The 13474-nt window shown below is 46.1% G+C and overlaps 1 protein-coding gene across 8 annotated transcripts in view; it reads left to right on the forward strand.

Moving 5' to 3' along the window:
• DIS3L2 (DIS3 like 3'-5' exoribonuclease 2) overlaps positions 1-13474 on the forward strand; it is a 286215-nt gene that overhangs the window by 213435 nt on the left and 59306 nt on the right. For all 8 annotated transcript variants that reach the window (XM_073359152.2, XM_073359149.2, XM_073359151.2 and 5 more), the window contains one exon: positions 7326-7405. In XM_073359152.2, the coding sequence (XP_073215253.1) occupies positions 7326-7405 (80 nt within the window). The remainder of the gene's footprint in view (positions 1-7325; positions 7406-13474) is intronic.

The following is a 13474-nucleotide window of genomic DNA, read 5'->3' on the forward strand; positions in this document are numbered from 1 at the left end:
GTGAGCATCCCCTGGAGAGTCTTGTTCCCTCTCTGCGCCAATGTTTTGTTGGTGCAAAGGGGCTGCAGCACAGGAGTGAATTCCCCTGTGTGAGCAAATTGGAACGAGGCAGGAACCTGCCTGAAAATAGGAGCTGATATCCCCACGTCCTCATGAATTCAGCTTTGTTTCTGCCAGGCTCTGCTAGCGGCTGCACTGCTGAACAAACTAGAGGGAGTGGTCCCGTACGGGGTGGTGTGAACAGAACAGTTATGCTGACTATTAATAAATCTCTCTAGTATTGCAGCACCCAGATGCCCCAGTCAGGATCCTGGGTCCCTGTTGTGCTGAACTTTGTACCGACACAGATAGAAGCAGTCCCCGCCCAGAATGCTGGAGGGATGCAGCCAGAGGAGGGTGATGCCTGTCTGGGTGGGCAGTAGGAACAACTAGAAATCTTTGGTCCAAGAGAAAATGCCCCTGCCTTGCCTGTGACTGGAGGGCAGAGAATTCAGGGGGGGCAGGGTGAGATCTGGGAACATGGAGTTATAAAATAATAGTAAAATAATAGTAAAACCTAGCGCTCGTATAAGCTTTTCAGCCCTCGAGCTCAAAGCACGTTGCAAAGGAGTGTGAGTATCACTTTCCCATTTCACAGGTAAGGCAACAAGTGCAGGGAGGGAATTGAGGCCAATAGCAGAGCCGGGCACAATAGAACCCAGCTCTCCTTAATCCCAATCCAGTGCACTGTCCACTGGGCAACACTGCCTCTTGTTGAAATGCACGGCTCTATTCTTGTCTCTGCCTGGACGTATCTTTCTCCTGCTCTTTGTAAGAGGCGTTCTAATCCTTTCCCGCCTGGGATGCAAGTTGAGGCTTTAATCGTTTGTATGGAGTTTTGAGATCTTCTGATGGAAGGCAGAGCAGGAATCGGAGAACATCCCCTTTCTCGACTGACTCTGGTTTCCCCTCCATGGTGACAGAAATAGAGAGCAGGGGAGTATTTAGCAATCCAGGGAGCTGTGGTGGTGCACAAGTGGGTTTTGCAGCGATAGAGTGGGCTAGGTGTTCTGCATGACAGTGTCCTCTGTTGAGCATGATGTTGATCAGAGAGATCTCCTCCATCTCTGGCTTCTGTGAACCGCCTCTTGACTTTTGTCAGGGGCATTACAATTGTCTCTGCTAATGGCGAGAGAGGCTATTCAGCACTATATCCACCCAGGAGCCCTACCACTTCTTTTGACAGCTCTTATTCACATACCTCCCTACCCCTCAGACATCTTCATTATTGATGAGGCTGGTTTGGTAGGTAAGGTTCTGTTCTCAGTAGTGCCACATTCCAGCTCCCTTTCTCACGGAATTCGCCCACATAGCGCAAAGAGGCTTTCTTTGTGTGGAGAGCAATTGAACTGGACACAGTCCTTTGTTAGTCCATGGATTTCAAGGGTATGATAGCTGAAGGGGGCAGTGCAAGCCAAATCGCACAAGAATACAGATGGATGAGACATTTGCTAACGCCCTCCTCCTTTCCCCAGTGAGCCGGAAGGCGTGTGATAAAGCCGAGGGATTGCAAATGCATAATCCAGAAATTGCCTGCTCTGAGGGGGTCTTGGTCACCATGACAGGGTCACACGGAACTTGTAGGAAACATTCCCCACAGGCACAAAGACAGGAGGCTTTTGTTTGGAGATGGGTGGCCTTTCCGTGTTTTGTGTTCCTGTTTGTTCATCGGTTGCACTGCAAGTCTCTGGATTCTGATGAGGAGCGGGATGGGGGGAGCAGATTCAGAGACCTGTCGCAAGGCTGTCAAATGGACAAAGAGCGGGGGTTGTGTCACGTTTGGGTTCTGTACTTTGGAAGTCTAGTGACATCTCTGCAGTTGTAGAGCAAATCAGATGGGATGAATGATAATGCAGATAATCTGCTCAGGGACATCTACTGTACTAGTAAATCTCCCCAACCTCCCATTTGACTTTCTTAATTCAGTTAATCAATAGAATTCCTACTATTTAGTTAATGGATTTTGGGCAGGAGTGAATGGAGAAGATGGTTATATAGGACAAAATAGTAAGGACCATGTTGTCTGGTGTCAGGGATCTTCATAGGGACTAGGAGAAAGCATGTGTGAGTTTTATTTCCGACTCTGCCACTGCCTGTGTGTGTCATTGGGCGAGTCACTTAACTTGGTTTACCAATGCCTTAGTTTGCCAGTCTGAGAAATGGGTATACTGATACTCTAGGTGGATTTTGTGAGATATTTTGGTATGTCTGCTGAATTATATATGTAAGTGGAGGTATAAAAAGTCCAACTCTGCTCTAAAATAAGCCCTCTCCCACATTGTTGGCTATTTTACTCCGACAGTCTGTCTCTGAGTGAGCCTGCACGGGCAGACATAGCCCATGCAGCTGGTTCTCTGTGGCGTTCGTTAGGAAGTACCTGTAGATTTGCTGTAGCTGTGAGAAGATCTAAAGATGTACGGATGGGATTTGCAGAAGCACCTACGTGACTAGAAGCACAGGGCCCACTGGAAGTTGATGGGACTGTCCGATACGATCTCCCACTAAAAGTCATCAGGGTTTGTGCTCATGCCTCCAGTTATAGATTTGTCTTTTTAGAATGGTTTAAATGGAGAAGGGTAACCAGTAATCCAGCATTAAGGTCCTCATGGGCAGTGTATTGCAGTCCACTAAGGCTAGGCTCACAAATTCTGTGCGTGAGACAGTTTGCATCCCACAGTGCTCAGCTGGTTCTTCTAGCCCTGTTGAATCTCATAGCTTTTCTCCCTTCTTATTTTTGGCTTTTTGCCCACCTCTACTCCCCCACAAACACCAGAATTTAGCCAGAATCCAGTGTAAACCCCCCAACCCCGCGTGTGCAGATACGCACACAACTCCCCATTGAGGGCTTGGCCAGAGCATTATTGCTACGGATGCAGAAGCAGACGAGGCCCTTTTCTTGTTGGCAGTGGTGACCAACTGGAAAGTGCAAAGAGCTGCCCAGCCCTTATCCTCTCACTCTGCCCTTTGACAATGCTCTTTGTTCAGCTACTGCTGCATTCTAGCCTTTAGCAAGTGCTGTTGCAACAGGTCAGCAGAGGAGCCATTCCCTTTCCACACCCGCTTTAGCATACATCTACTATCCACTGTTACAGCTAAGGGGTGAGCCGTGGGTACCTGGGATCTTTGGGCATTTCTTTCAAGTGACCTGCACTTCTCTCAGAGTGGAATCCTGCAATCCACCCCACTTCTGTCCGGATGACCAGATTACAGCACCCCCACCCCCCAATCCCTGTTTTCTAACCATATCACCTCCAGCAGGTCCAGCTGAGTGTGGCTCCTGGTGCAGAGTCCTCTCTGGGAGCTACAACCAGCTGGTAAATGCAGTGACAGGGATCAGCTTCCTCAAAAGAGTATCGGTTATTTATCCATAGGAACACCAGAAGCAGAGAGAAAAGGGTTAAACTTAACAAAAGCCTAAATGCATATTGTCAAACTTAGCCTGTCCTGGCCAGTTTAGGTAGGTCCCACTTGACTCAGCACCCTCAAGCACTGGGGTGCACTCCTACAGCTGCTGCCTTGGACAGTCTAGGGCTTACTCTTTTATAAGCAGCTGATGTGCAGGTGAACGAGCCTCTGATAGTGTGGCTGATATGATTAGGCCCTATGATGGTGTCCCCTGAATAGATATGTGGACACAGTTGGCAACGGGCTTTGTTGCAAGGATAGGTCTCTGGGTTAGTGGTTCTGTTGTGTGGTTGCTGGTGAGTATTTGCTTCAGGTTGGGGGGCTGCTTGTAAGCAAGGACTGGCCTGTCTCCCAAGATCTGTGAGAGTGATGGGTCGTCCTTCAGGATAAGTTGTAGATCCTTGATGATGCTTTGGAGAGGTTTTAGTTGGGGGCTGAAGGTGACGTCTAGTGGCGTTCTGTTATTTTCTTTGTTGGGCCTGTCCTGTAGTAGGTGACTTCTGGGTACTCTTCTGGCTCTGTCAATCTGTTACTTCACTTCAGCAGGTGGGTATTGTAGTTGTAAGAATGCTTGATAGAGATCTTATAGGTGTTTTTCTCTGTCTGAGGGGTTGGAGCAAATGTGGTTGTATCGTAGAGCTTGGTTGTAGACAATGGATCGTGTGGTGTGATCTGGGTGAAAGCTGGAGGCATGTAGGTAGGAATAGCGGTCAGTAGGTCTGTCTGGATGATGCTTTTGCTGAGGACAGAACAGGAATGGAGTCTTAGAACTTAGTAAGTAATCTAGCTAGATATGCGTTAGATTATGATTTCTTTAAATGGCTGAGGAAATGAGCTGTGCTGAAAGGAATGGATATTCCTGTCTTTGTGTCTTTTTGTAACTTAAGGTTTTGCGTCGAGGGATTCTCTATGTTTTGAATCTAATTACCCTGTAAGGTATTTACCATCCTGATTTTCTAGAGGTGATTCTTTTTACTTCTGTTAAAATTATTCTTTTCAGAACTGAATGTTTTTTCATTGTTCTTAAGAACCAAGGATTTGGGTCGGTGGTCACCTATGCAAATTGGTGAGGATTTTTACCACACCTTCCCCAGGAAGTGGGGTGCAAGGGTTGGGAGGATTTTGGGTGGAAAGACGTTTCCAAACAACTCTTTCCCAGTAACCGGTTAAACGTTTGGTGGTGGCAGCGAAAATCCAAGGGCAAAGGGTAAAATAGTTTGTACCTTGGGGAAGTTTTAACCTAAGCTGGTAAAAGTAAGCTTAGGAGGTTTTCATGCAGGTCCCCACATCTGTACCCTAAAGTTCAGAGTGGGGAAGGAACCTTGACATGGTTCCCAGCAGTGACTCTTGCTGGAGAAAGGAAGGTTAGTTGTGCAGTACTAGAGAGGCTGATTTAGTTAACCAGAATTGTGACAGGGCAAAATGTAAGCACTGAGGGTAGCTTAGTTCTCAAGGCTGTCGATCCAGGAATGACGTGGACAGACTTCATAACAATGTCAATTGGTGCCCATCGGATTTGGTTTGTCAAGGCTGATTGAAATTAGACATACAATTTTGCACCTTCCTTGCTGTATTCCCTCAAAATAAACCTGAAATGTGATTTACTGCCACTTTTCCAGATTCTTCAGGGCTTGTGTGGAGCTGTGGCCAGGGATAGTTGGTATTAGTTTGGCTCAGGATATGGATTCCCCAAGTCAGGGCCTAATTGTTTTACAAAGACAGGGAAGCTTTGGTTAAACCAGCACAATTGAAAATAAAACCTATTTCTCTTCTGGCAGCTCCCAACTCCTTACTCAGTCCACTACGCTCTAGTTGTTCCACAGGTGGGTCTTAGAAATTTGCTGCTAGAAGTAAGATAACTATGTCCCTAGAAAAGTAGCTACTCACAGGAAATAGGAGTATATGGAACATGGCATTTGGTCCATCAATGGCTATTAGCCAGGATGGGCAGGAATGGTTTCCCTAGCCTCTGTTTGCCAGAAGCTGGGAATGAGCGACGGGGGATGGATCACTTGATGATGACCTGTTCTGTTCATTCCCTCTGGGGCACCTGGCACTGGCCACTGTCAGAAGACAGGATACTGGGCTAGATGGACCTTTGGTCTGACCCAGTAGGGCCATTCTTATGGCACTTATTACATGGATTGATGCAAAATAAGGATGTGTTTATTTACAGGTAAGTCCAAGGAGTATGCATGGGATAGCGATGTGCACAGGAAATAACTAAGGGGGAGTGTATTTCAGTCACCTGGCATGGAACTGCAAGACATGCAGCAGTTCAGGTGGATTAGATCTCAGCCTTGTACTTCATTCTCTATTCAGGATCAGTGATGACTGAGTTTTCAGCAGCTTCAGTTTTATCTGTGAAAGAGCACACGGTATTACTTTGTATTTGTTATCCTGTCGAGAAGGAAAAATCTGTACAACAGCTAATGATCCAGAACTTCGGTTGTGTTAACAGCTTACTGGTAAAACAAAGTTTTAATACAGCGTTTTCTCCCTAATAGGCAGTTAATTTTCAGTAGCAATTTCCTTGGAATTCGTAAGCCAGAGGAATTTGTAAATAAATGCAGTGGCTTAGCAGTGGGCTCTTCATCTCCCTGCATTTAAAAAGAGCAGACCCACCATAATAAACTCACTTCAAATTCTGTGGGTCAAGCCTTTATAAAAGAGATGGGCTCCCCAATTCATTTCAAGTGTCCTTCAGCATCCAGGTGTTCATGGGCCCCCTTCTTTAATATTACTCCATTCAGCCTAGATCAAAACTAAAGCAGTCCCACCTGGGATTAGATTTCTAAACATAGTTAGGCACCCAGCTCCTGGTTTCAATGGGAGTTTGGTGCCCAAATACCTTTAAAAATCTGGGCCCTGGTACATAAATACCATCACTACTTTCTCCAAAGCACACTGCGTATCCTGTCCAAAGTGCACAATACACGTTGGGGTCTCCAAACTTTGCCAGGCTGGGGAAACAGAAGTGATTTGCCAGGAGCATGAGGTCTGCACCTAACTGTTGTAAATAGAGACGAATGCTGCCACCCACCTCTTGGGTACAGCACGTGATGATTACTCTTGATCAGAGCCGCCTCCACTTGGATCAAGAGGGACCCCCCGGACTGCCGAAGCCATACCTCTGTATTTGAAAGGTCAGCCCCATTCTGTTTTCTGGTGACTTAAGATATAGAGAACCCATTCTCCCTACAGAACTCCTTTTGTTCTGACTGCTGTTGAAACAGGATTAGTTTTTTCCCCCTTAAATAAAACTGGACTAAGTTACATATGAAATCTGAAAACTCTTACCGAATCCCATCTTGGAGTTGCAATGGAAGCAGCTTTCCAGGTCACATCCTAGCCTCCTGCTGGACACTGGTCCAAACTACAAACCCTCCTAACAGCTCTTTAATAACTCTGCCCAGAAGGAAAAATCTGTCACCTTTCCCTCTGTGGTTTCTCCTCTGTTCTAATGCACTGGAGGAATGAGTTGAAGCCGGGAAGGCTTTCAGAGAAAGAGGCTCGTGGGAACTACAGCTGCTGATGGAGAACACTCATTTCTTTAGTGTCTGAGGAGAACCGCAATAGCTTTGGTGAAGGGATGTGTGTGTGGGTGGGTTTGGAGGGGTGAACCGTTATGACCCATACATTTCAGAGGAACCACAAACACTTTATAGTAACAAAGGGTGGAAAAAGAGAGAGCTTTTCTGCAATGCATGTGACTTTTCACTGAGGTTTGGAACCCCATGTTATATTCCAGGCCACAGTGTTTGCGTGTCAGTCTTGGTGAGCTTGCTTTCTCCCACAAGCCTTTCATGAAGTTGCTGTAGTGAGTGAGAACTCAGCCTAAATTTGCTTTTCTTTTCTTTTCTTTTTTTCCCCCTTTGCAGCTGAAGCTCTCGTTTACATTGGACAAGGAAAGCGGGATGCCTCAAGGCTGTTATATCTATCAGTATCGGGACAGCAACAAGTAAGTCCCGCAGATGATTGTACACAGGGCAGATAGGAAGGGGCACCTGAAAGAAAATTTCACTGTTGATGTGCCCCACATTCCCTTTCATTGGCAGAAGGATCAGAACTGCTTGTACTACTTAAATGTAGATTACAGTAGCTTTCAGCCTAGCCCTAAGACGGGGAGTGACTTGTAGAGGCCTCATGCACAAATGTATTGGGCAAAAGTGAGGCCAGATCTTCCAAAGTGCACAGCACCCACATTCTCAAATCTTTAGTTATCTACATGGCAGCTGTTAGCTGCTGGGCTCTCAAGAAAATCTGCCCTGCGCTCTCCAATTAAGGAGTGTTTGCTCTGAATTTCTGGGATACTTTGTGTTGGGGTGATTCTGATGGCATGGAGGTAACGTCTCATCTTCTTCCCACCACCTGTTCTCTCTCTGCTCAAACACACATGCAGATTCACTTCCTGGCTTGCCATGTGTGCTCTCTGAAATCCTAGTATAGCCATGCACCCTGTTTTTATAAGACACCTCATGATATCCAAACTGGAGCAGAGTCTCCTCAATTTCCAGGTATTCCTGCATCTTTTTACTAGCTGCTGTAGTGAGTTGGCACCCGAGATGTTTTTAGTTCAAATCACATTCTGATTATCAAATTGACAACAGCAATCCAGGTTAGGATGTCTCTGTTGTCATGCTGGGTAAGTTGTCATGAATACCAGGGTATCAGAAATTCACCATGTCTCACCCCCACCCAGGAATTATATTTTTCTCCAAATTTAGAAGTTTAACTTAGAAGAAGGGAGTATAGAAAATTGTTAAAGGGCAATCCATTCAGGAGTTTAGCCTGCTTTTGGACAGCCTTAAAAGGATCTGGAGAACAATTGCTGAAATATCATTTAAAACAAAATCAATCTCTTTTTAAGCAGAGAACCCTTTTATGTATGTGTGTGTATTTATTTAAAGAGGGGACATTTTTTTGAAAGAGGGACACCCCCACCCTCCTTCCATCTCTGTAGCAGCAGTTTACAAGGCCTGTGCACAAAGCTATCCACTAAACAGCTCAGCCCAGGAAGTATAAATACAAAGACTCCGTAACGACAGCTCCACTAGAAAAATAGGGAAATGTGCTGGTTAAACGCAATGGGATCAAATCCACAGGGAAAGAATATTTGTTTTACAAGCTTCTAGGAGGGGATTGCACACAATGGGCAGTGGGGAAAACATAAAACTATTAGACCTGTTGGCTGGCTTGTTTTTTTTTTTAAAGGATGTTTATAAATCCAGCACTTCTAATTGTCTAGCATATATCTTGAAAATCAACAGCCCTATTTTCTGCCTCCTTTCCACATTCTTTTGTGTGCACATGTGCCATGGTTGTAAGAAACTTCTGGGGCTGTGGGGCTCTTTTCTTTAAAATCTGAGGCCAATAGCATTTCAGTTTGAAAAGCTTCTTTCTTTTAGCCACTTTGCCTGTCTGAGTAGAAAAGGAATCAGATGCGTTGAACGGTGAAAGTAACTGAAATATGCTGAGCACTATTGATTCATAGATGTATGGTTATGACCTGTGTTTCTGGCAGGTTTAGCATCTGAGACACCCAGGCTGCTACCGGTTGTGATTATATAAAACGTGATAGCCAAGACTGGTTGTATAGCAACTGATGCAAGATCTATAGCCAGACCTAGTGTAATTGTTTCAGATAGTCCCAGATAAAATATTTCTTCCAGTTCTATCTCCCATGTGGTATTGGTTCTGTACTGCATAGGTCATTTAACTAGTGACAGTGGGTGAGGGTCAAGATTTCCATTCCTTAAGGAAAGCCATAACACATGAGTTATCAGGGATCATTTTGTATTGTAAGAAGATGTTTACCCCTCTGGGCCCTGTACGTGCAGACCAGGAGAATGGAGAATACTTGCAAAATATATTGGAACGTGGAGGAAAAAGTAGGTCTTTGAAGCTTAGTAATAAGTCTCTGTGCATGTGATACAGCTGCCCTTCCCTTGCCAGGAAGATGCTCCTTTATCAGAATGTAAGCTCAGTTCTGAGGAGAGCTACTTTTGTGCTGTCCAGTAATGATGGTGGCAGAGTATGGTAACTTCATGTGCTCTGTGCCTTGGTTAACAGCAAGAAGTTTTACATTGGATTAATTGACAGTAAAACAGACAAGCATTTGTATCGGTCTCATTTTCTCCTCCCTTGCCAGCCTGGTCAGTCATGCTGGGAGGAAAAACCCCCGGTTCTCAAAGCTTACCCCTTTTCATAGAATATAGAGTATCAGGATTGGAAGGGACCTCAGGAGGTCATCTAGTCCAACTCCCTGCTCAAAGCAGGACCAATCCCCAATTTTTGCCCCATACCCCTAAATGGCCCCCTCAAGGATTGAACTCACAACCCTGGGTTTAGCAGGCCAAAGCTCAAACCACTGAGCTATCCCTCCCCCCTTCTTGGACTATTACCTACAGTTTTAACATGACTGTCACAATCTTCCCTTTGCGGTTTCAGAGTGCAGACTTTTAGGCCTGGTCCACACACAGCTAATAAGGAGCAAGCTATATCGGGAGAAATACTTGGATAAGGGCATAACTGCATCCCCACCTGTATTACTTTAACTCTACTGGCACAGTAAAAATGTTACAATTTGTGTGTAGACAGTGTCTGAGTGTTTCTGGACCATGAGAGAAATGTTGCCAATATTCTGTGTCTATGTGAGGGCGTCAGACAGAAGTTGTAAGTGTCTCTCCTGTAGCTTGGCTTCGCCTGGAGCAGTGATTCTCAAACTGTGGGTCAGGACCCCAAAGTGGGTCAGGACCCCATTTTAATGAGGTCAGCGGCTGGCGTTAGACTTGCTCAGGCCCGGGACTGAAGCCAAAGCCCGAAGGCTTCAGCCCTGGGCAGTGGGGCTCAGGCTTCGGCTTCAGCCCTGGATGATGGGGCTCAGGTTTCGGCTTCAGCCCCACCATCTGGGGCAGAAGCCCTCAGGCTTTGGCTTCCCACATCCCAGGGTAGTGGGGCTCAGGCTTGGGCTCAGGTTTTGGTCCCTCTTCTCTGGGTCGTGTAGTAATTTTGTTGTCAGAAGGGGGTCCCAGTGCCATGAAGTTTGAGAACCGCTGACCTAGAGCATCTAGCTTCAGAGTGTTAGGGATGAGGCTGTAACAAGTGACGATAACAAAGAGTTGCAACAGGACAGCATAAGTCTGATTGCTGTGTAGTTGGTTAGAGATGGGAAGTGGAAATGGTCCCTCCATATAAGGGAGCCTTCCACGCTTTAAAGTGTTGTTCCATCTGTATCCACAATTTTTTGTTTCTTGAGTTCTCTGTGAACGTTCTCAGTTATTCAGGCAGGGACCCATGATGCTGTGATGCTTCTTCGTCCAAAGACTCGAGTCCCTCCTTGAGATGGCTAACCCTGCTCTGACCGGAGGTGAGCAGCAGAGAGCAGTGTATAGTGACCTTGCATTTGCTGAACAAAGGAGTCATATGTCTAAAATCTCTAGCCTAAAAGTGTAATTACCAAAGTAATTACATTTTCTAAATTACCTAGACTTAGAAGTGCAAGCACCATGCAGGCTCTCACCAAGGGTGATGTACTGGAATTTGTTGCCCTTAAGATAACATTATGTTAAATTTTCATTAACTCCTCACTGCAGCTGCTATCCCATTGTCGTGCTTTCAGCACTGTGGCTATGGGTCAGTTGCTGTGTATTATATATAAATCACCTATTCACTGGGGACATTTACAATTATTGCATATTTATGGGCAAAATGCATTAGGGAAGCTGGAACCCAAAATAGGTAGCTTATATTTTCACACTGCCTTTCATCCCGAGGAATCCCACAAGGCTTTAGAGACTATGTCACACAGAGCGGCACCCCTGAGATGGGATGGTGGAAACCAGCTGGGGCATAGCACCCAGCACAACAGTGGAAGGCAAGGCCCCACGGATATGAGAATACTGAGGGATATTAAATGGGCATGAAGAACAGAGTGGATCTCTGGGTTGGACCCTTCTCTTTGTCCCTAGCTACATACGCCCAATAGACTGCATAGGACTTCACTGTGCTTCCTGGAGATGATGGCAGGCTGAACCAACCAGGGTGGAGTTGGAACGCGTGGCTCCAGGGAACCCTGGGTTTCAAACATGAGACTTCATCCATGAAGGTTCCCATCTGGCTGCTTCTTCGCAATTTAAACTGTAATTGTTTCATTATTATGTTAGCTCCTTTGGGTAAAATAAAAGTCCTTAAGCGTAGCCCTGGGTTAAAGTAATGTTGTGAATGTCAGTTAAGAGGCTGGTGGTTGTGGACGTCCTGGTGTACTGGCAGATTAACTTGCCAGCCTTTCACCTTGGATTGAAATACTTTGGGCCAAGAAAGAAAAGACATCTGGCAGTCTCAGGCAGCTCCCTGCTGGACTGGAGGGCCTTCCCCCCACTCTCCAAGCCATTATTATTATTTGTTTGTATTCTCATATCATCTACATGCCCCAACTAAGGTGAGGCCCCACTGTGCTAGGCAATGTCTAAATAGGGACTTAGAGGTAGTCCCTGCCCATAAGAATTTTACAATCTAAAATAGAGACAGATCCAGACAGACAACAAATAAGCAATCATCAAAAGTGACAGTACTGCTTCTCCCCACTTCCCACGGTCACAAAACAATCTCTCCCGCACCCTCCCCTCTGTCCAGCTGTCCGTCAAACTCCTTCTCAGCGCTTGTGCACCCCGAGTACCTTCCATCCCTCCTCCCAGGCCCCAGAGAAAACCAGGCAGCCTCACTCAGGTGGAAACAGTTTTCTTTCCTTTTTTTAAACCATGTTATTTCATTCACCCTAATGGGCATAAATAGTTTTCATTCCAAAGGGGAGCAGACCTGCCTGTGCCATGGTACTGATCAAGTTACCAAATGGGAGTGCTGTGCTCTCCTGAAATGAGGAGAGGGTTGAAATTGTGACAGGGTGAACAACATGCTCTGTGTATGTGCACACGAGCGCCTGGTCAAGGGGAGTGTGGTCTGATTCATCTTTGTTCTGACCATGAAACTCCGGCGATTGCTACTTATAAATTGGCAATTTGTGTTTCTACATTTCCTATCTTAGCCCCTTCCTCCAATGTCTGATGATGCGTTTCCATTCGTGCTGCATTGCACATCTCCCAGAGTTGGGGGCAACTCCCCAGGCTCTGTGCTATGAAGAACCCCTTTCCTTTAGGTTTTTTTTTTTTTTGGCGGGGGGGGCACAGTACGTTTTTCTGGTCCCACAGATTCCTTCTATTGGGAGTTAGCTAGCTTCTGTTGTCCTGTGGGTTTAGAGGTGTGTGTGATTGTGAGAGAGAGAAATGGTATCTAAAATGCAGCTATTGGACGCAATGCTGTGGTCCCTTTACAGAATGTCAGGTTAGACCTAATTCTTTACAGCATGTCAGAACTAACAATGCATGGAGGGGATTGGTGAATTTTGATACGCTCCAGTTTTAGGAGTGCCTTTGAAAGGAAAAGTGTGCTACTAGAAACCTGGCGTAATCTTGGTTAACGACCTCTCTAACACAAAACCAAAGCTCTTCCTTGAAGTTCTGCATAAAGTCATTGTCCGCTCCCTCAAGGCACAAAAGCAGTCGTGTCCAGGGAAAAGACAGCATCCCTGCTAAGAGTGAGTGCTACAATGTGACTGCAGCCAGTGGTGGGGTTGTAAGTGAGGGAGGTGGAGTATAGGCTTTGAGACTATCCTCACATTGTGTTGAGAGTCTCTCGTGCTGTATAGGATGTAGCCTAACAATGTAACAGGAGGTAAGGGGATGCAGGGTCATATTGGCCTAGCCCCTTGTTTCACTGTCTCTTCTCGGCTCCCACCCACAAACACTGCAGATATATCAGTGTTTCAAGTGAGCCACATCCTGTGACCGCAAATATTTTCCCTTCCAGTACAGAGATGGCAACCCCCGGTACAGGGATTTGTGTAAGGATCTGCAGGTCTAGTACCCAGCTCTGCTGCTCCCTGGGCGAGCTCTAATTGACAGTGGCTGGCCGGCTGTGAGACTTGTGGGCCCAAGCACCAAAGGATGTGCGCCCACAGGGATCCCGATAGGCC

This window comes from Lepidochelys kempii, chromosome 9 (genome assembly GCF_965140285.1).
Source record: "Lepidochelys kempii isolate rLepKem1 chromosome 9, rLepKem1.hap1, whole genome shotgun sequence".
NCBI classification, from domain to species: domain Eukaryota; kingdom Metazoa; phylum Chordata; order Testudines; family Cheloniidae; genus Lepidochelys; species Lepidochelys kempii.